Here is a 21,290-nt window from a genome sequence, read left to right on the forward strand (position 1 = left end):
AAATTTTATTCACTATGGGGAATTTAAAGTTTAACTATTTCCGGTTCAATTCCAGCGGGAAAATTTGAACATGGACTAAAACTTGAGATTAATTTTCAATCGTTTAATTCTAAAAATGAATTTTTAATTGATCGCATATTTTCTAAATAATTAATTTTCTTTCTCAATGTATATTTTTTATTATCATAATCATCACATCGTTAATGAATCTATCAAAATTAGTTAATTACACCACTATATATTTGCGATTGCGTAGATTTAACAAATGTAGAACAGAAAGTAGTTGTCAGGCGCCTGCGCTTGGTTAACCTATTGAGTATTTTCTCTGGCTTTCGCGACGCGTTGTTTAATTGTAAATAAATTGTTCTCTTTTCAATTAAAAACCTTTATTATATGGCTTGGGAGAAGTTAAAAAATTTATAATGAGGTACAAGAAATTGCAAACAATAATTGAATTCGAATCACTGTGTAAAATATGCCGCTACTATGGACGACTGGTACATGAAAAAAATAGATTGAACACGAAGAATGCTACGATTAGTATCTAATCGTCTTTGGATTTCATTCCATCCACTTGGCAATTATCGTTATTATTTTCATTTTTATCGATGACAAAGAGATATTAGGAAACAACAAAAGGTATAATCAAAAAAATGTTCATCGAAATGGTTCGCCTCTCTTATCAACATAGAGCATTCTATTGCTATGTCATCCTTACAGTTTGGATTTTTCTACTTGTGGCTGGTAAATTTTCTTTTTGATTACTTAATTTTATGTCTATTTATAAAAATAAATCGATCTAATTTAATGGGTAATATAATATATTCTGTCGAAACTTTGACAGACCGCCAAAACAAAATATAAGCTTGTTGTATTTATAGCAGACGACAATTTTCCTTTGTATAGGAAAATTATATTTGCGGGATATTTGAAAATTATAATAATAGGTTAATATAATTTTTCCTAATTATCTTTTTTTTAACCAAATTATTTTTTTTACAAATATTATTTATCAATCTTAAATTTTTTCATCTATGATAATTAAAATTTTATCTAATTAATAAATACAATTTTTTGTTTTATAATTCTCAGCTTTTTGAGTTTCGTTAATTAATTAATTTTTTTTTTTTTTTTGGAAGAGAAAATTAAATAAAATTTCATTTTGACAGATAAATAATTATGTAGATAAAATTATACAAAAATTTGATTCAACAATAATTGAGTTAAAAAAATTAAATTAAAATAAAAATTAAATTTTTCATCAACAGGAATGTATAAATATATCGGAGTTGATGAGAAGAGTTCGATACAAAATAGACCATCCAGTAGTGAATTATCGATAAAAGAATTTCCAAGAAATTTTAAAGTTGATCTAAAGACAAAAAAGATTTTTCGATTTTGTAACACTCCAAATGATATTACTCAAGGAAGCGAAGGTAAAAAAATAATTTATAAATTAATTTTTTCTTTCTAAAATTAAAAAAATGATTTTCTAAATGATAATAATTTTTATATGCGTGTTTTTTTAGGAAGAGTAGACGGGAATGTCACTTTGGGAGGTGTGATAATTCTCACTCGACACGGTGATCGAGGACCTTTAGCTCACGTTCGAAATATAAGTACAGTTAATTGTGCTGGAGATTTTTCTAATAATCCCGAATTAGATGGAATTTATCAAAATTATCAGAATTTTTTACAAAATGTCACACTTTATTCGCGTTCAGCGTGGGCTCAATTTTTGGGACCTTTTCATGGATTTCCAATGCTACCGTCCAATTCAAGGGACTGCAAACTTGGCCAATTAACAACACTCGGTGTTGGACAATTATTGAAAATTGGTCTCGTCCTAAGAAATGCTTATTATCATCGATTGAATTTAGCGAATAATACTGTAACATCAAAAGATGTTATTGTTTTTAGTACACGCTATCGACGAACAGTCCAAAGTGCTGTTGCACTTCTTTACGCTTTCATTGGAAACGAAAGTTTTCAAAATTTAGCCAAAATCTCACTTAAAGAAAGTCAAAGTTATGCATTTTGCTATTCGGATTGTGCTTGTGCGGCCGCTGACAAATATTCGAAACTCAATTCAAAGGTTCATATTTTATAAATGAAATAATTTTTTTTTTATTCTTTAATAATGAAACTAAATTTTTTTTTCAGGAAATAACAAATCACTTGAAATCACATCCGGCAGTGTCGGATTTAATAAAACAAGCTTCCAGTATTATTCTCGAAATGCCAGAACAAACGACAAATCCAAATACTCTTGTTGATTCACTATTAACGTATGTTTGTCACAATGCACCTCTTCCATGTATGGATTTTGAATCACAAAGATTGTGCGTTAAAACTGAACATGTGACGGGTATTTTTGCCTATACCGAATGGGAAGCGCGTCAACATGGAAAAAGTCAAGCTCGACGAAGACATGGACTATTAAGAGCTTATGGACTTCTTCGCAATATTGTCAATCATATGTTGAGAATTATATCAGAGGGAAAGCCAAAGATTGTTTTATATTCGGGTCATGATAGAACATTGGAATATTTATCAACTGCCTTGGGAATATTTGCTGATCATGCAATTTTACCACATTATGCGTCCAGATTTATCATCGAAATTTATAAAATTAATCCACGAAATGAAAATCATGTTGCCAGTGATTTTTATTTTCGTGTTGTTGTTAATGGAAAGGATTTAACGCAAAAAATTCCCTTTTGTAAGAATGCAAATTTTTACAGCGCAACATTTATTGATGATAATGTGAGGGGTAAAAAAGAAACGAAATTATGTCCAATCGAAGCAATTATACGACTTTTACATGACGATTATTTTGTTCCATTTAATGCGACAAATTTCAAAGACGCTTGCTCGAATCACAAACATTAATTATAGATGACTAATCAATTTTTACATATCAAGGGTTTCATTAAAGACTTTTATTTATAATAATTAATTATAAGATGTAGATTAGATTTCAATATTAATATATATATTCAGTATTACATGTCAAGTATCGATAGCTTTTTCTTTTATTGACTGAATTTACATTTTTTTTTTCACTTTTTTCTCGCGAAACCCTCGATATAAGACTCAGAGAAAAATGTTCCAAGCACTATGAAAAGAATCGGTAAAAATTTTTTTTTAATAAGACGGTTTACCTGCGACATTTTCCAATTAAAATATTTAACGAAATTCGTTTAATTAAAAATTAAATAAAAAAAGTTTATTATATAATAGAAATATTTCTTTGATATTTTATAAAATTATGATTTTGACGCGGGTAAACATAATTCACAGCTTAATCTATACTTTTATTTAAAGACCGACTTCCAGGCACTAAATATTGATCTCATTTGCGTTATTATTAGAAAAAGTAGAAACTAAAAATTTCCACAAGTACTTATAGAATATGCAAACGAGGTTGCAATTTTTCATTTACAATTAAAAAAAAAAAAGAAATATGCAAAACCTCTAGTTTGCATGAAAAATATTTCTTATCAAAATATATATATATATATACTTAAAAGGGAACATTGTTTAGATAATGTTCAAGATCCAATGGAGCCTTAAAAACAAAAAAAAAAAAAAAATCTAGACTGTGTAAACTCTTCGCGATAATCTCACAGATATTTAGCTTTAGATGGCCACTACGTATATTTTATCACACGATTTATTGTAAATATGTAAATAATTATCTCTCGAGACAAAAGTTAGAAGGATTTGCTAAAAGCACTGATATTGCATGTAAACTTAAAATTTGTTACACTATTAGACTATTAAAATAGTCTCCAGATCTCAGTTATTTAACTGAATTATAAAATTTTTGAATATTAAAAAAAAAAACAAAACAGAAAAACAGATTTAAAATTTACAAATGCAAGCTTTTGGTGGAAGTATGAAAATAAACTATTATAGTTGGGTATAAATGCGTAGAATCTAATATGGATTTAACCCACGACCAAGCACATCCATTTTACGAAATGAAATTCCATTAAAAAAAAGAATGGATAATTATCTCCGAATTAAATTTGTATTCTTCCTTAATATTTAAATTATCTAAATTCGAATTTTTAATCGGTTTATATTTCAGCTTTCTATATATCGTTATATATAAAAAATTATCGCATTTGTCTTTTCTAATTTTTCAAAATTTATTATATTTGAATTTCTCTTTCTTTATTGAGAAAATACAGTTATTTTTGTATTTTTTAATTATTAATTTATGGAAAAAATCGAATTTAGATAATTTTTAGATTAGGAAAATAATAATTTATAGGTGGGTGATAATCAAATGATATTCAAATTTCAAAATAGTTGTACCTTCTTCCTGGTTGCTAACAACCGCTCACTCGTTAAGAAATACGATACGCACACGAATTACTAAAAAAAAAAAAGAAACTATAGAATTTAAAAACTGTTCTCTCAAAGATTTGTTTCAATTGTTTAGCACCGCACGAACCAAAACAAAAGCTGTTTTTATGTAAAAATTTATGATGGTATTAAAGACGTTAAAACGGTCTATATGCACAGAGTACTTTTTTACTTAATTATACCTTTAATTTTCTCAAATTTTCAAAATCATGATTATATCTCGTTTACAAAAAATAAAAACAGAAAAATTGCAATAAAATTTGTACTAATTGTATAACTTACCATAAAAAGATTTTTTCGTTTAAGGAAATGTTTTCAAAACTAGATCCAAGAATTCCATTATTTAGGTTATGTTTCTTTACAGTTTCGATAAAAAAATATTTTTTTTTTGCAAAATATATTTCCAAACGTACAATCAAGTTCAAAATTTATTATATTGATTAATATCACGCTAAGAAAGTAACCTAGAAACAAAAATTAATCATTATTTAACATTATTGTTTATTCTTTTGTTCTTTTTATTTATTAACATTTTTTAACGACTCCATTTTGGAAAAATAACATTGTCGTAAATTTCAATTGTTTTTCTTCAACTATATAATTCAATTTTTTCCAACAAATTACAGAAATTACTATAGAATTCACGTAAATTTCTCGTTTTTAATGATAATAATTTAAAAGCAATAGATAAAAATTATTCAACAAACCAGACCTCATGGTGATTTTCATTTTCAAATTTGATGCAATTGTCGATCACTTTTTAACAATATTTTCATCAAATAGCAAGCTCTTATAATAAATAGATGTAACAAACAAATTTTGACGAAAAACCATGAAAAAAAACTATTTTTTATAAAAAAATAAGAAAATTATAAAGAGCGAGGCGACTAACACAGAAAAATTTTACAAGAAATGACAGGTTTGGGAATCATGAATTCTGATTGGCTAAAATATAAAAATGGCTACCAAATGTAAAAAGAGTTCTGATTGGACGATAAACTACCGCACGTTATTCAAATTTAAATTATATTACATTGAAAATTTTAATTATTTATAAAATATATTTTGATTATATCAATTTTAATTTTAATAATCGATTTATAATTATAAATGAAATGTAAATTTATTGTGTATATCAAAGTAAATTATTTTAAAATTAATTTTACTGCATTAAATTTCTAGAAACATTTAATTTTCTTTACTTCCGGTTCAATTATACCGCGGCATATTTAAATTTAGAACAATAAAAGAAGTACATAACGTACAAAGATAAATAATAAATAAATAATTTAATTTGAAATATAATTAATTAAAGGTGAAAAAAAGTAATTGAATTCTAAATAAAAATCAATTACGTACATAATTATTTATACATTTTGTATTAATTAATTTAAAATGTATATAAATTTCTAATAGAAAAAATTATTTGTACAATATTTATTTTTATGAATTAAAAAAAATATATCAGGTCATTCGTTAACACTTTATTTACAATATAAAAAACATACATTTCTGATCAACATGCTTTGGTAAATTTCGGTAAAAGGAAGAGCCCATTTAGCTAGTGTTGAACAATCGGCACATTAACATTTTTCTAAAAATATCTGAGCACCTATCTTCATCTTCCTATATAAATATAATAATTAAGAGTATAAAAAAATTCTTATAATTAATGGTAAATCACAATATCTTACAACGTGCAAAGTGGAATAACATTGACTTGCTTATTATTAAAAACTAAACAGCATTTATCGTATAGTGACTAAATTCTTTTGTAAAAAGTGTTAATTTCATTAACTAGTACTTTTTCTTTTGTTCACCAAATTAAAAAATATATAATTCCTATAAATTAAAAATTAAAAATGAGTGTGTTTATGTGACTATAAATTTTTAACAATTAGTATAAAATAATTTCTTGTTTTCATAATATCAATTTGAAATAAAATTGGAATTAAATATTAAATTAAAATAATATTAAATAATTATTTAAAAAAAAGAGTATTCTTAATAATGAATTATTTTTCTCTCTAATCTGAATGATCTGCATCAATGTCTTTTTTTAAATTCATATTGTAAGTTTTTAAAAAGCGCTGCAGGTATTCATCGAAATTGGAATTCTGGTCGCCACTGGAAAAAAAATAGACAATGTTAATTGTTTTGTTTTTTTTTAAACTAATAAAACGTCAAAAATATTGTACTATTCTGAATATTAAATGTTAATTAAAAAATTAAGAATTTAAATAAAATAAAAAGCTAAATAAACTTACTCGAGGTTTTATCAACATCATGCTTTTTGTTTTAATCACAGTCCACGATTGCAACACTAAAAAAAATTTGTACTTTCAAAACTGAAATCGATTTTATTAAGCGAACAGAAAATTAAATAATTATTTATTGACACGAGTGAAATTTTACTGTAATAAATAAAGTTTGCAAAATAAAATTTTGTTTTAATTAAAAACGTAAAAAAAAAACGATAGAAGAAAAAAAGAATACTCACTTTGCATTTTGAAAATCTCGAACCGGTGGCGAATGATTTGACGCTGACGTTGGAAGTGGAACAAAAGATTGATCACCATTTGATAATATTGCTTTTGCTCCAATTCTTCTGCCACTTCGCCATCTTGTAATTAGCCATTTTATTCGATGAACGGTGATAACAACCAGGACAACACTTCTAAAATAACTTTTGAAATTTTTTCGATTCGAACCTTTTCTCACGCATGTTCTTTCTGTTTGCGTCAATTGTGCAAGGAACGCTAAAGTATTCTCCTCAGATCGTTGATAACACGTCAATATATTTAGTAAATAACGTTTTTGATAGACAAGCGCCTTGCGTCTACTGTCCGTTCTCAGGAATTTTCCATAAAAATGCTGTAACTAAAATAATTTTTATTTATTTAAACATTTTATTAAAAGAAAATATTTTTTTAAAACAATTTTTTCTTCTTATTTATGTAAATAAATCAATAAAAAAATTAATATTGAGAAAAATTACCTTGTCTTCAGTGAGTGGATTTAAAGTACCAAGTGAAGATTTCTTTTGTGTTAATTGTGTTTCAAGAGTTCTTACACGAAGGGCAAAATTCTCTCTCTCCTCTCTGACTCTATTCAATTTTTCCAAGAGTACAGACTTATCACGATTAACTCTTTCCAAATTATCATTTAATTCCTGCGAAAAGAAAATTATTATTTTAATATGAAACATGTGTTTTCTTGAAATTTTTTTTGAATTTTAAATTTCTTTAGTAAGAATAAAAAATTATTTCAACTATTATTAAAAACTTACTTTTATCATTTCGATAAATTTGGATGGCACATTTTTCTCACTAGTGATTCTCTCTCTCTTGAGACTTTCAGAGAGTTCGACTTGTATTCTTTGATTTGTTTGAATTTCATTTTGTAAATCGGAAATCACTTCCTTTAATCTTGATTCTTTATCTTTTGCAAAACGTAATTCAGTCTTTGAATGCTCTAAATCTGTTTCCAAATCTTTTAAAACAGATTTATTACTCTCCAAATCACGTCTTAATTTCTTTAATTCACCATGTTCATTGCTCTTATGTTGTTGTCGTTTAGCTTCAGCGTCAGTCATTGTTTTCAATTTTTTCTGTAAAAATTCAAATTCCTCTTTTTTCATTTTTAATTCAGCTTTCAATCTCTTGAGATCGGTATTTAAATTTTCCTTTTCACATTCAATTAAATCTAATTTACTCGTAAAATTCTCTTGCTTTTCAATTGCAATCTCTAATTGTTCTTCACATCTCTTTTTTTCCCGTTCTATTAATTTCAAATTATCCCTCAATTCATCATTCTCAGTTTGTAAATTTTCAAATTTCTCCGATAATTCCAAATATTTTTCTTGTTCTTGTTTTAATAAATCAGATGGAATTGTTTGTTCATTATTAGTTTGCACTTTTTCTTCGCGATTAATCGAATTGATTTGAATTTCCAAATTTTTCATCAATTGTCGTGTTTGATTTAATTCTTCACGTAATTTTGATTCATTTTTCACTGATGCTGTGAGTTTTTGCCTTAGTGCCGATAAAAGTTCCGCGTCCTGTTCTTGTGAGATATCAAAATTTTTATGTTCTTTCTCAATACGAACATTTAGTGTTTTAATAATATTTCTTTGACGCAAAATTTCTTCATCTAAATTCGTGACTTTTTTTCTCTCCTCCATTAATTCGGATTTAATTTGTAGAATTCGATTCTCATACTCTTCAACTTGTGATCTTAGCATTTCTCTCTCGATTTCTAAATCATCCTTTAATCGATAGATTTCTTCTTTTTCTTTATTGCTTTGCGTTAATTTCAATTTCATTTCATTCAATTTTTCCATTAATTTTTCCTGTTGTCTATAAGCGGCTGGTTTAATATTCAATGAATTACAGGAATGTTTCTCCATTCGTCGAATCGCTGCTCCTTCTTCTGGTTCACTTTCAATGGCATCCATTATTTGTTTATCCAATTGAGCCGAGAGATTCAATTCCCTATGGACCATATCTTCAATTCCTTCTTCTTCCAATTGAATTCCCTCTTCTTTCAATCGATCGAGTTCATTTAATGCCTTATCGAGGGATTCTTTCAATTGTCCATTCATTTTTTTCTCGTCTTTTAATTTTCTCCTCAATTCAACAACATTTCCTGATTCTTTCATTTTATTTTGAATTGTTTCCAAGGCACGATGTAAACTTTTACTATCATCATTCATTTGCCTAATGACCTTGTCCTTTTCTTTGAGGTACTCCTGCAAATGATGAATCTCTTGACTTTTATTATTGTACTCTTGATTATTTTTATTACTATCACTTGGCGAAGAAGCACCAGAAAAACTATTTCTTCTAGCCATTTCCTCTAATCTTCGAATAATATCATCACGATTATTTAAACCCTGTGTCAAACGTTGTATTTCCATTTGACAACTTGCTATTTCTTCTTTAAATAATTCATATTTCGTTCTGTATTCATAGAGTTGTTTATTTTCATTTTCAATTTCAATATTTCGAGTTTCAAGTGTTTCAATTGTCACATCTTTTTGGAAAATAAGTTCTGAAAGATATTTCACTTCTTGACATTTCTCCTCCAATGTACCATCATTATTTTTATTCCTTTCAATAATTTCGATATTCTTTTTTAATTTTGAATTCTCATTTTTCAATTCCATGAGAATTTTCTCATTCACCTGAATTTTACTCTTATAATCGTCCAATTCTTCAATTTTCAATTTCATTGTATTCTCCACTTGTTCCAAATCTTTTTTCAATTTACTTTCAGCCACTTGACTCATTTCAAATTGACTCTTAAAAAGAAGTTTATCACGCGTTAGAGATTCAATTGTTTCTCTTAATTCGTAACGTAGTTTCTCAAGATTTCCTTGAAGTGTTACTAATTCAGCTTCACGTTGTCGTAATGTTGACGATTTTAAACTCAATTCATCCTTAATTGCATTCAATTGAGTGTCGAGTACTTGAATTTGTTGTCGTAATAATTCATCAGATGAAGATGATGATTTGCTTCTTCTTTGTTTAGGTGAAATTTTTGATTTACTTTTCTCTTGAGTTTTATCAAGAGATATAGAATCGACTTCACTTCGTTCAAGTTGAGTGTCAATTAAATCTTTTGGATTGGAAAAACTTGATTGTGAATTACCCAAATCCAATTCGGGGACAAAAATAGTTTTATTAACATCAATTGTAGTTGGTGTGAATTCGAGAGTATTTTTCGAAATTCCTGGCATTGGAACACGAAACGATGAAATGTTATGTGTATTTCTAGTTGAATGTTGAATTTCACGAATTCCATCAGTTTCCTGATAGGGAAAACCAGAATTTTGTAATTCTTCACATTCAGAATTAATTGATAAAATATCGCTGAGTGTTCGAGCGCTATTTTTTGTCTCCTGTTGTTTTTCTTTCATTTCATCTAAATCAAGAGCAAGATAATATTCAAGTTGTTTTTCTTTCTTTTGCAATTGTTCTTTAAGATGATCGATTTCTTCATTCTTATCGGCGAGCATTGTATCAAGAAGTTGGGGAATTTCCATTTGAACACGTTCCTGTTTACCGAGTTTCGATTCAAAATGCTTCTTCTCCTCTTCAATGATTTCTAAACGATCTTTCAATTTTTGAATGACATTACTTTCCGACTGAACAATATTTGCAATTTCCGTTTCCTTGTCCATTAATAATTGATTTGTTCTCTCGAGATGATCACGTTGCTCTTTTAATTCTAAATCCTTGTCGGCGATCATTCGTTCGAATGAATGTAATTTGGTATTAACCTCGTGTAACTGAAGTTCCAATCGTGAGGTTGCTTGCCTCTGAGCAAATGGAGCGTCTTGTTTATGTTGCTCAAGTCTACCTCGCATTGCCTCCATTTGAAACAATTGTTCAGAAGCTGTTTGCTGTAAAATCTCTTGTTCGGCTATAAGTTCTTCGTTTTGATTTTTTAATGTTGTTAGCTGAATATTCAAATCTTTGATTCTTTTCAATGCCACTTCCTCAGCTCTCGAGTGTTTCATTAATTTGTCCTTTAATTTTAACACCTGATCGAGAGGAAGTGTGGGCGGTGCATTTGGATCGTCAGGTGTTGGACAACGTGCTGCTTCAATTTGATCACGAATTGAAACATCTTCACTTGGTTGACTGATACTGAGACTTGAACCACAAACATGTAGTGCTTCCAATTCTTTGATTCGTTTATCCACATGACTGTGCATTTCACGAATTTCCATTCGAATTTGTTTCAATGTCGAAGAATTTGAATTAAAATGCTCTGAACTGACTTTATGCTTTCTCAATTCCTCCTGAAGATGACTGATGTGCTCGTTCAACTGAAGATTCTCACTTCCCGATTTAATGGACTCCAATTCAAGCGCAAGTTCCTGTTGATTACGATTTTGTGCCGATATCAATTTTTCCAATTGATCGATTCGATTTAAAAGCACATCCTCTTGTTCAAGTTTCGCCTGCATTTGTTGCTCGAGATCAGTTATGATGTCACGCAAAACCCAAATTTTATCAACTGCCGCCTTTAATTCACTTTCGGCTTCTGATTTTTTCGCCTCAGTGTCCGACATCATTGATGACATTTCCCGCATTTGTGTTTCCAATGCCTCCACCTGAAAAATGATTTATTAATTTACAAAAATCAATTTCAATTTTCTATTAAATATTAAATATCTTAAGTAGTATTTTTTAATTTTCAATATTAAAATTCAAAAATTTAACGAATAAATTTAATAAATTTTATGAATAATGTAGTATTTACAGAATTTATAGTGATCTTCAATTTATTTACAAATAGAAAAACTTGACTCACATCTGTTCGGGTGTCAGTTGTTCGAAGTACAAGGGATTCTGTCGACGGTACAGGCGATAGTGAAGACTGCATTTGTGCAACAAACAGAAAACCAAAACCACAGTGCAGAAAAACTCGTGTTAATAATTAAAATTAGCAGTGATGCGGTGTTACAAGCATAATTACTAATCATATAAAAGTTAAAATTTACTGCCAAAAATATCATTAAATTTTTTTGTTTTTTTTTTAATTTTACCCGTAATTGCATTTTATTTACAAAGCTAAAATTATACGACACCGTTAGTGAATTTTATAATCTACTTTTTTTCCTTGTTCAATCGTAAATTAATATATTTACACCAAAACTAAAGCTATCAGCGTGTAATATCAATTAATAAATAATTTTAATTACCTAAATCTAATTGAAAAACGATTTTATAAAACCAATAAAAAGAAAATTATTTTCAAAATTAATGAAAAAAAACAATTATAATTATATAAATAATTATAAAATAAAAGTTTACAAAAATTAATAAAAAAAATTCTAAATTAGTTAATTAAAAAAATATTTCTAAACCAGTTAATAAAAAAATATTTTTAAACCAGTTAATAAAAAATTATTCTATACTCAAGAGAGTTAATTAAAAAAAAAAGAGTTAATTGCCTCCTTAAAAATTTGATAATTTTAAATCAAAGAAAAATAAAAACTTAAATACAAATAAAATTTAATAAAATATGAATGAAAAGAAAATAATAGTAAAATAACGTACCTCAGATGTCATTCGCTGATCTCTTTCTTTGGTCCTTTCCAAATCTCTCAGCTGATTTTCCAAATATTCAATTTTCTTTGTTGCCTCATCAATTTCAGTTTCCCGCTCGCTGGTTTGTTCTTCAAGGAATTTTTTCATTGCCCTCAGTTGTTTATCGGCAGCGGTTATCTATAATAATTCAAAAAACATTACAAACATATCCTTTTTCATTTACTGTTTTAAAATCAAATTTTTCTTTTTTTTTTTTTGAAGGGGTAAAAATCAAAAAACTTTCAAAAAAAAGTATCATAGAAACACATTTGAAAATTTGTTGAATTTTGAAAGAATAACTACAATTTTAGTAATTTTAAAAGCATTTAAATTCAATGATTCTATAACATAATAAAATTTATTATAAAACTATAAATACAAAGGTTATAAAAATTAATAAGGTTCTTATAAATTTAGTTATTCATCGAAAATCAATTTCAAATAAAAAAAAAAACATCGATAAACATGAATTACCATGCATTATTGATTAATATATAAAAACCATGCAGGAAGCTATTTTTTTTTAATTTTATTTTTATTGAAAACACCACAATCAGAAAAAAAATTATATGTGCTATTTTCACGAATCAAGCAAGATTTCTTTTATATTTATTTTTGTTTTAAGTATACAAAACACTCATGCAATGAAAATAAAATTGCTTTTTGAAAATTAAAAGAATGATTTATATCAATAATTAATTAATTAATAATGATAATGATAATGTCAGTTGTGATAATAATGATAGAAAATAATAATTATTTAATATTTACCATTAAAATTATTGTGTATAATGAAATTAATTTATATACACCTTATTAATTAATTCAACAAAATATGAATTATACAAGAAAATGAAATGTTTTTCTTTAAATTTTAAAATGAATGAAATGAAACTCAACCATCGTAAAAATAAATAAATAAAAATAAATTAATTAACGAACACCTTTCCCATTTTTTTAAAAATATTTTTGCTCGGCAAGGAATTTCTGAACTGAATATCAGGTAGAGATTTTTTTTTTTATTTTTGCTAAAGCGGTAATAGCTGTATTCAGACATTATAGTAGTAAAAAATGTCTGATTTGTTAAATAGCTGCAAAAAAAAAAGAGAATCGAAGACGTATATTATTAAAGCTCTAATAATAGAGAAAGGATTTATAATTTGAATATTAGTAATTCTATAATTTACCTTTCGACAGCAAACCCTGTGAATGTATGAGGGAGGATTGGGTTCTAATGACACCTGCTGGCAAGACAACATAACGCCAATCAATTTATTTTAATAATCTTCTTCGTAGCCAATGAATTTTTCTTTTGATTATGAGAGATTCTTTCTTTTTCTTTCACTCAAATAAAATAATTGTAAAAATTCAATATATATTATGTGCAAAAATCCCAAAAAAAAGAACGAAAACAAAAGCTTCTTCCAACTTTTTTTTTTTAAGAGACGAAAAATTCCAAGTTCTTTTAAAAAAAGTGATATAAAAGGAAAGTGTTAAAATTAAATATATGTATATAATTACAGTAACTAATTCTATTAAGTCAAATATAATTTAACGAACTCTATCTAATTGAATTCATTCTACATAATTTGACAATTATGAGCGTCATTTTCAATGAAATGAATGTCGGTTTGATAAAATGATAAACTATATTGTCAAAATTAATATAGATGCTAAATGTGAATGTAAAAATCATTTAAGAAGTGAAATAGAAAAAAAAGATCAAACGACAGAAGATAACAAGAAAACTGTTAAGCAAAAATAAATATTATTAAAAAAAAAACGGTTCCTCATTATCAAATAAAAAAAAACATGCGATTCAAAAATGTGTCTGCGATTAGAAAATTGTTAAGGGAAATGAATATATACAAGCCCAATAATTTTCAATCTACATTTATAAACTAATAACAAAAAAAGGTAATAATTTAATAGTAACTAGTTAATTATAATTCACTAATTTTAATTAAGAAAAAAAGAAAATAATTTTTAAGAAACAGATTTTTTTGCAAATAGAAAAAATTATAAAGATTGTAAAAATAAAAAAGTAAAAATTAGTAAAATTATAATTAACTGATTACAATAATTAAACAATCAATCGGTGAGCTAATAATGAACTATAATAAATAATGAACGGAAACTTTCACTTAAAACAAAAAAAAAGACTAAAATAATGAGAAATAATTCTTCGTTTATAATGGATCTCTAATTTTCATTTCAACTATTTTATATTTAAGCGTTTTGATACATATCACACCAAAACCGAAAAAAAATATATTCTTAAATTAGGTACAAAACACCACATCTAAATAATTTGACCCATGCATTTTGTGCGCCTTTATATAAAAAAAAACAAAATCTTCGAAATAAAAACTTACCTGATTTTGTAGATCGTCTTTATCCTTTTTTGAATCATCAGCAATTTTGTCGTTGTGTCTACACAATTCCTCGACTAATTGCAAAAGATAACTGCTATCAGCACTACCATTCATAATTACAGATCTCGCTGTAAATAACAAATTTTCAAATTAAATTATATTTACAAATGTAATTAAAATTTTACAAACAAAAAATTAAAAACCTCGATCTTGAAGCTGCGAAATATCTTGCAATTCATCCTCACATGTTTGATCTTGTTCACCATATCCTTCGGAAATAATTTCTTGTTTATTTTCAATCATTGATTTTTGTATATTATGAATTTTCATTTTTAATTGTTCCATTTCCTCTTGATATCCAACAAGCATATTCTCAGCATCTAAAAGTTTTTCATTCAATTCCTCATTGTTTTTTGTCATTAATAATAATTTTTTCGAAAGTTGATCGGCTTTTAATTCATCGGGTGTAAATGAAATATCAAGAATTTGTGCAATTTCAACTTTTAAACGTGTTAGACAATCATTTAATTCACGTCGGAAATTTTTTGCAATATCTAAATCCTTTTCAATTATTTCCGAAATACTCTCATTATCACTATTGACAATTGTGGCAATTTCACCGGTATTTGGAGGAGCAAAATGAACGCGTTTTATTTGCTGTGTACTTTCCTTTTGTGTTCGATTTTCATTAGGCGAAGATAAAGAACAATCGACAATTGGTGAATTTAATTTCTTTGGTGTTCTTCTGTCGACAAATTCATTAATAAACGATTTATTCACTTCGTCCTCACAAATTGTAAAGTAATTTATTAAATCTCCAATTACATTTTTTAATGTTCTGCAAGTTTTTAATAAATTGTCTCTGGAAAAAAAAATGTGATTATTATAAGATAATAATAATAAATTGTTAATTATATTAATTTTTTTTAAAAATAATTTACCGCTCGTTGAGTAAATTGTTCCTTAAGGAAGATTTTTCTCCTTCCGAATTTGAGGATTGAATCGCTTGATTATATTGTTCTTTAATTTTCTTCATTTCTTCTTCATATCGTTTAAGTGAACGATTTGCAATATTCAAATTAGAATTATGTTCCTCTTTTAAACGTTTTAATTCCAAATCGTGTTTATCCTTCAATTCCTGAATCTCGCGTTTAGCATTACTTGTGAATTTATTTCGTAATTCTAACAATTCTAATGGCCAATTTTCTTCGACGTCCGCATCAATTGTGAGTAAAGTCTGAAGTAACAGAGAAAACTCATTTTAAAAATTACAATAAAAAGTAAATAAATATTGAAAATTTGTCAATTTCAAATGATATTTACGTTCTAATTAATTTGATTAAAGTAAAACATTTTAAAAAATAGATTTATTTCAGAATTTTCAATTAATTTATAGAATAAATAATTTATTTCAATTTTATTTAAGTTGTATTATTTTTTATGAAAATAATACCATAAATATTTGATAATTGATTAATATGAATGATTAAATAAATATTTTTATAAAATATTAATAAGAAAATGAATCCCAAAATCCAAGTTAATGAATTTAAAAAACAAAGACAAAGCACAGATGAAAATAAATGGAAGGAATTTGTTGCAATGTAGCCCATTAAAAAAGCTACCTGAATCTGGTCCTGAAGTGCATTGACAATATCGAGCCGAGCAAGTGCCACTTGTTCTTCAAGTTGATGATTATAAGCGGCTCGTAATTTCGTCAACTCACTATTTTCCAACGCTGTTTCGTCCAAATCAGTTTGACAACACTACATGCGTTTAGGAATCACGCAAAAAAGTTAATTAAACACAAAAATGAGGATTACAATGTTAGAAAGTTAAATCGAAAAAAAACCTTATTAATAATTGTTAACAAAAAAAACATAACAAAAATGTTAATCGATGAATCGTGCAAAAATTTACCTCTATACCAAAAATATGAAGCAAAATTTTTGACAAAAAAAAATCTAAAAACAAAAAACCAGACAAATAGGACAAAAGAAGAAAATAAAACAAAAAATAACAGAAAAATAAGATATTATAATCTTTTAGGAAAAGGAACCATAAAATAAAAATAAAAACAAAAAATGTTTTAAATATGTAAATAAAAATTTTTAACTGCAAAAAATGAATGTTTTTTTAATGTTAATAAAAAAATGTTAGCTAAAAAAAATATGAAATTGTTAAAAATAATATATTTACCTGATTAACAGCCTTAAGAAGAGAAGTACGAGATCCATTTTCTTTAATATTTCTCAATGTTTCTTGTAGTGATTCAATTTTTGCCTTATATTCAGCAATAGTAGTAGTCTGTTCACCATTTGTTAAAGAAGTCTCAATTTTTGAGTGACTATCAAAATTTGTCACATTCGCACCACAATCACCACCACCGCCATAATATAAATCTTCCGTTAATTCTTCAATTTCACTATCATCCGACATTTTCTTTGATTGTTGACTAAAAATCTCTTCTGAATATTGTTTCTCCATTTGAAGGCATTTTTGTTCAAAATAAGTTCTCAACTCTTCCATTTCATCCTGATGTCTCTTTTCGGTTTCATTAATTTCTCCCTTATGTTTCGCGCAAATCTCATCAATACGTTGTACAAATTTTTCATTTTCTTTATTAAGACGATCGATACATTGTTTCAATGAATCAATACTTTCAGCTTCATCTTTCAATTCAGTAATTTGATTTAATAATTTTTCATTTTCGTTTCTTAATTTTTCAAATTGTTCCTTATATTTGTCAATTATTTTCTCCATTTCTTGATAATTCTTCAATTTTACTGTCACTTCTTTTATTTCATTTACAAGACGTTCATTTTCTTTGGTGATAAATTCGAAATCCTCTTGTAATTTCATGAATTCATTATTTGAAATATTGGCAATTGTTTTTGTACTATCGTTAGTTGAACTTTTATTTCCTGATTGTTCCAAATTTGTTAAATCCAAATTATTATTTGATTCCTCAATAATGTGACTTTTTTCAGAAATCATTGAATCATCAATTCTACTTTCACCCATTAGTGTTTGATTTAATCGTTTATATTCAGCACATTCTGCCCAAGCGGCAGCTAAACCATTTTTCAATTTTTCCCTTTCAATTTCAACTTTTTTTGCACGTTCATTAATCTCTTGGAATTTATTTTTATATTCATTATTTTCATTTTCTTTTTCGTGGAGAATTTTCTTTAAATTTTCAATTTCATCATTTTTTTCATTTCTCGATGCATCTTGAATTAATTTATCACATGTATTTTTCATTTCCTTTAATTGTTTTTCATATGAACGTTTCATATTATTAGCTTGTTCTAATTCATCATTTGCTTCACGAATATTTTTCTCGAGATCTTGAATACGACTTTGAAGTTTCATTTCTAAATGTGATTTTTCCTCAAGCTCAAGAAGATGATGTTGATATTGAGTTGCAAAATCATCGAGATTTTGATAAACAGTCGCGTCAAATGGCGATGAATTTGTACTAATTCCACTGATACGCGATAGAGTTTTTTCTAAATCGTAAATTTTTGTATTAAGCGATCTCTCGTGCATTTGATTATTTTCAAGAAGAGATTGAGCGGCCGCATAACGAGCTGTAAGATCATCCATTTTAAATTTAAGAATTTCGTTCTCTTGCTTCAAAGCGGCAACATCGGATAGAGCTTGCTCCAATGAACGTTCAATACTTTCTTTTGATTCAAGAACACTTGCCGCTGCCATATATTTAGCAGTCATATCGTCTAATTGAATTTTATGTAAACGTATTTGTTCATTTAATAAATCATCCCCAAGATCATCGACTTTTGAACGTTGTAAACTTGAATTTGTTCGTGATGATTGTAATTCACTGCGATTCATTAGCTCAAGTCTTAATGCCTCAACAGTTTTTTTATAATTCACCACCTGTGCCTGAAAAACTGCCAATTCTTTTGAATGAACATTTTCCTGTTTTATTTTTTCATCTCTTATTTTCTGTATATTCTTCTCGTATGTTTCCTTAATTGATTCCAATTCATGATCGTACTTCTTTTCCAATTCCTTTAAAATAAAAAAAGTAATTAAATTGAAGTTTGAAAATTAAAAAAATATTAATAATTACCGCAAGTTCTTTTTGATGTTCCAAAGCATTTGCATTAATTTCAGCTGTGAATTTTTCCATAAGGACCTGCATTTCTTTTTTTACTTTTTCAACTCGAGCTTCGGCTAATTTTTGTTGTTCTATTGTTTCAACGCCAGCGCGAATTTCTTTATTAAGATTATTAATTTGCATTTTATAATCTCCAATTTCGGAATTTTGTAATTCTTTCTCCATCTCTAATTTTTGTATCCTCTCGTAAGAATTTTTGATTTTTTCCTTAAGATCATTAATCACATTTTTTTGTTCGCCGACATTCGACTCTAAGGCACTAATCTAAATAAAAAAAAAAAAATTAAACATTAAAGTTTAAATCTAAAATTTATAAATAATCTAAATTCACAGCGAGTAATTTTAATTATACCTTTTCTTGTGTGAGTTTCTCGACATTTGGATTTTCTAACTGTACAGCATTGAGAGCATTTAACTGTTCAACTAAATTATCACGAGCACCCAAGGCTTGCACTAAAGACGAGGTTAAATCTTCAATAAGTTTATCACGTTGCTGAACGGCTAATTCAAACTCTTGAAGCTAAAAAAACAAAAGATTGTTAAATTTTTGTAACTACATTCACATTGAACTTTTTAAATTTCTAATTGTTATGATATAATTTGTAAAATAGTAATTTTTTTACAATTTCTATTTTATTTTGCATATTTGCGAAATGGAGTTAAAAATTTCTACTCACTTTAGAATGATAAATGGCTATGATGTTTGAATTATTTTGAATACTACTAGTATGGCTACTGTTGTGAGATGAATTTGGTGAGGAATTATCACCACGAAGATGTTCTATTTCTGCTGTTAATGCTTCCACAACAGCCTCTTTTCCCTGTACTAATTCCTCTAATTCTGCTACTCTACCAGCCATTACTTCCAATTCTCCTTCTCCCTCGCCTTCACTCATACTTACACTGCTATATGTTACATCGCGAGAAAAGACACTTTCATTTGCCTATTTTTAAACAATAAATAATAATTATTTCAAAAATTATTTTTAAAATAAAAATTTATAAAATAAATTTAATTATCGCCCTTTATTTAAAAAATATATAGCAAACACTTACACTGGCACCTTCGGGTCCTAAATATTGTCTTGGTAAACTATTTCGAAAGGAATCATCGTCAGATGCTTGTGATGTTCGTGCTAATCGTTCAGCTTTAAATTTTTCAAGCTGAAACAAATTCATTTCAATATATTGCTATTTTTTCAACATTTTATTCATTATTTTTATTTCGTTAATTAAATTTTATTAACATTTAAATAAAAAAAAAATTACATAATTACATTTTTTTCTCAATTTACTATTAAGTACTTTCTAAATGAACGTATTAATAAATAATACCCTTATTTATATTAATAACAAAATTTCATTATTAATTAAACTTTAAATAGAAAAAATAATAATAATTGAAATAAAAAGATTATGTAAGTAAATTAAAAAATAAATCAAATAGCCAGAACAAAATGTAAACTATTTTTTTTTAATAAATTAAACGCTAATTGGTATAATTTTTTTTCTTCTCTAATTTTACAAGAATTCATGTGCCACACAACAATAAAAATATCAATATATATATATATATATATATATATCTAGATGTCTTTAATCAATGTGTCTCTAATGACATTGGCTTACAAACAATAAGTTTACTGTTCAAAAAGTATTATGTACAGTAAACAAATTGATAAAAGCCTTTAAAGACAAGAAACATACTTTTATTAAGAAAAGCTCAACATTAAATAGGAAACGTAAGAAATAGTTATTTCTGAATACAAGGTACGACGAACTCGATTAGAGGATTTTCTATTTTCAGCATATACCATTGAAAGGGACAAATTGTATTTATAAATAGCCAACATTTAATTAATATGGCATTATATAAATATAAAAATATATATGAATATGCTAACCATTTCTTTTCCTGCTTCCACGGCGCGTCTTCTACGTTCTTCTTCATCCATAACGTTTTAATGGTTTTTTTTTTTTTATTTTTTTTATTTTAACAAATTATAACGAAAAATTTAAACTAAAATATTTACTTGACCAGATTATTAATAATTATATATTATCTATTGTCACTAATACAACTTTCTACATTTTTAAAGATTAATTTTTATTATATATATTCTATTGACAACAAAACGTTTTTTATTATTATTATCGTCACTTCTTTTTTGTCCGTTAATAAAATTTACAAAATGCCAAGCGTCTTGTAAATGTCAAAAACTATAAGTTTATAAGAGGAGAAAAAGAGATATTTAAAAAATCGAACTACAGTGCTGACATCTGTCATTT

The 21,290-nt window shown here is 26.6% G+C and overlaps 2 protein-coding genes across 6 annotated transcripts; one reads left to right on the top strand and one right to left on the bottom strand.

Annotated features, from left to right (window-relative positions):
* The first annotated feature begins 292 nt into the window (after nt 1-292).
* LOC127279273 (2-phosphoxylose phosphatase 1) lies at nt 293-4,404 on the top strand. The gene is made up of 4 exons (XM_051301533.1): nt 293-744; nt 1,269-1,436; nt 1,530-2,095; nt 2,164-4,404. The coding sequence occupies exons 1-4, from the start codon at nt 654-656 to the stop codon at nt 2,890-2,892; spliced, it is 1,554 nt and encodes a 517-aa protein (XP_051157490.1). The 5' UTR covers nt 293-653; the 3' UTR covers nt 2,893-4,404.
* A 1,437-nt stretch (nt 4,405-5,841) lies between these two features.
* On the bottom strand, nt 5,842-21,206 carry LOC127279265 (pericentrin-like). 5 transcript variants are annotated; one of them, XM_051301512.1, is made up of 18 exons: nt 20,906-21,206; nt 20,058-20,165; nt 19,679-19,945; nt 19,354-19,521; nt 18,954-19,265; nt 17,054-18,892; nt 16,480-16,620; nt 15,796-16,091; nt 15,058-15,716; nt 14,855-14,982; nt 13,667-13,723; nt 12,450-12,617; nt 11,701-11,766; nt 7,667-11,500; nt 7,376-7,549; nt 6,878-7,257; nt 6,645-6,700; nt 5,842-6,504 (listed from the first exon to the last, which is right to left on the bottom strand). In XM_051301512.1, exons 1-17 carry the CDS (start codon nt 20,954-20,956, stop codon nt 6,676-6,678), a joined length of 8,673 nt encoding a protein of 2,890 aa, XP_051157469.1. In that variant the 5' UTR covers nt 20,957-21,206; the 3' UTR covers nt 5,842-6,504; nt 6,645-6,675. The 5 variants fall into 5 exon arrangements, with proteins under 5 accessions (XP_051157469.1, XP_051157466.1, XP_051157471.1 ...); XM_051301509.1 differs by lacking the exon at nt 6,645-6,700; XM_051301514.1 differs by lacking the exons at nt 6,645-6,700; nt 16,480-16,620.
* Between the last annotated feature and the right edge of the window lie 84 nt (nt 21,207-21,290).

The sequence above is a fragment of the Leptopilina boulardi genome, unplaced genomic scaffold (assembly GCF_019393585.1).
Source record: "Leptopilina boulardi isolate dan_hultmark-lab unplaced genomic scaffold, ZJU_Lbou_2.1 LbouV2_214, whole genome shotgun sequence".
Taxonomy (NCBI): domain Eukaryota; kingdom Metazoa; phylum Arthropoda; class Insecta; order Hymenoptera; family Figitidae; genus Leptopilina; species Leptopilina boulardi.

Bases quoted from the DNA above. Each gene is read 5' to 3' on its own strand.
- LOC127279265 (XM_051301509.1), bottom strand. From the start codon at position 20,956: ATGGATGAAGAAGAACGTAGAAGACGCGCCGTGGAAGCAGGAAAAGAA. The intron at 11,501-11,700 runs GTGAGTCAAGTT...ATCATTTTTCAG, and splicing joins CAACTGACACCCGAACAGAT to GTGGAGGCATTGGAAACACA. The intron at 7,258-7,375 runs GTAATTTTTCTC...AAATTATTTTAG, and splicing joins ATCCACTCACTGAAGACAAG to TTACAGCATTTTTATGGAAA.
- LOC127279273 (XM_051301533.1), top strand. From the start codon at position 654: ATGTTCATCGAAATGGTTCGCCTCTCTTATCAACATAGAGCATTCTAT. The intron at 1,437-1,529 runs GTAAAAAAATAA...GTGTTTTTTTAG, and splicing joins TATTACTCAAGGAAGCGAAG to GAAGAGTAGACGGGAATGTC. The intron at 2,096-2,163 runs GTTCATATTTTA...TTTTTTTTTCAG, and splicing joins ATTCGAAACTCAATTCAAAG to GAAATAACAAATCACTTGAA.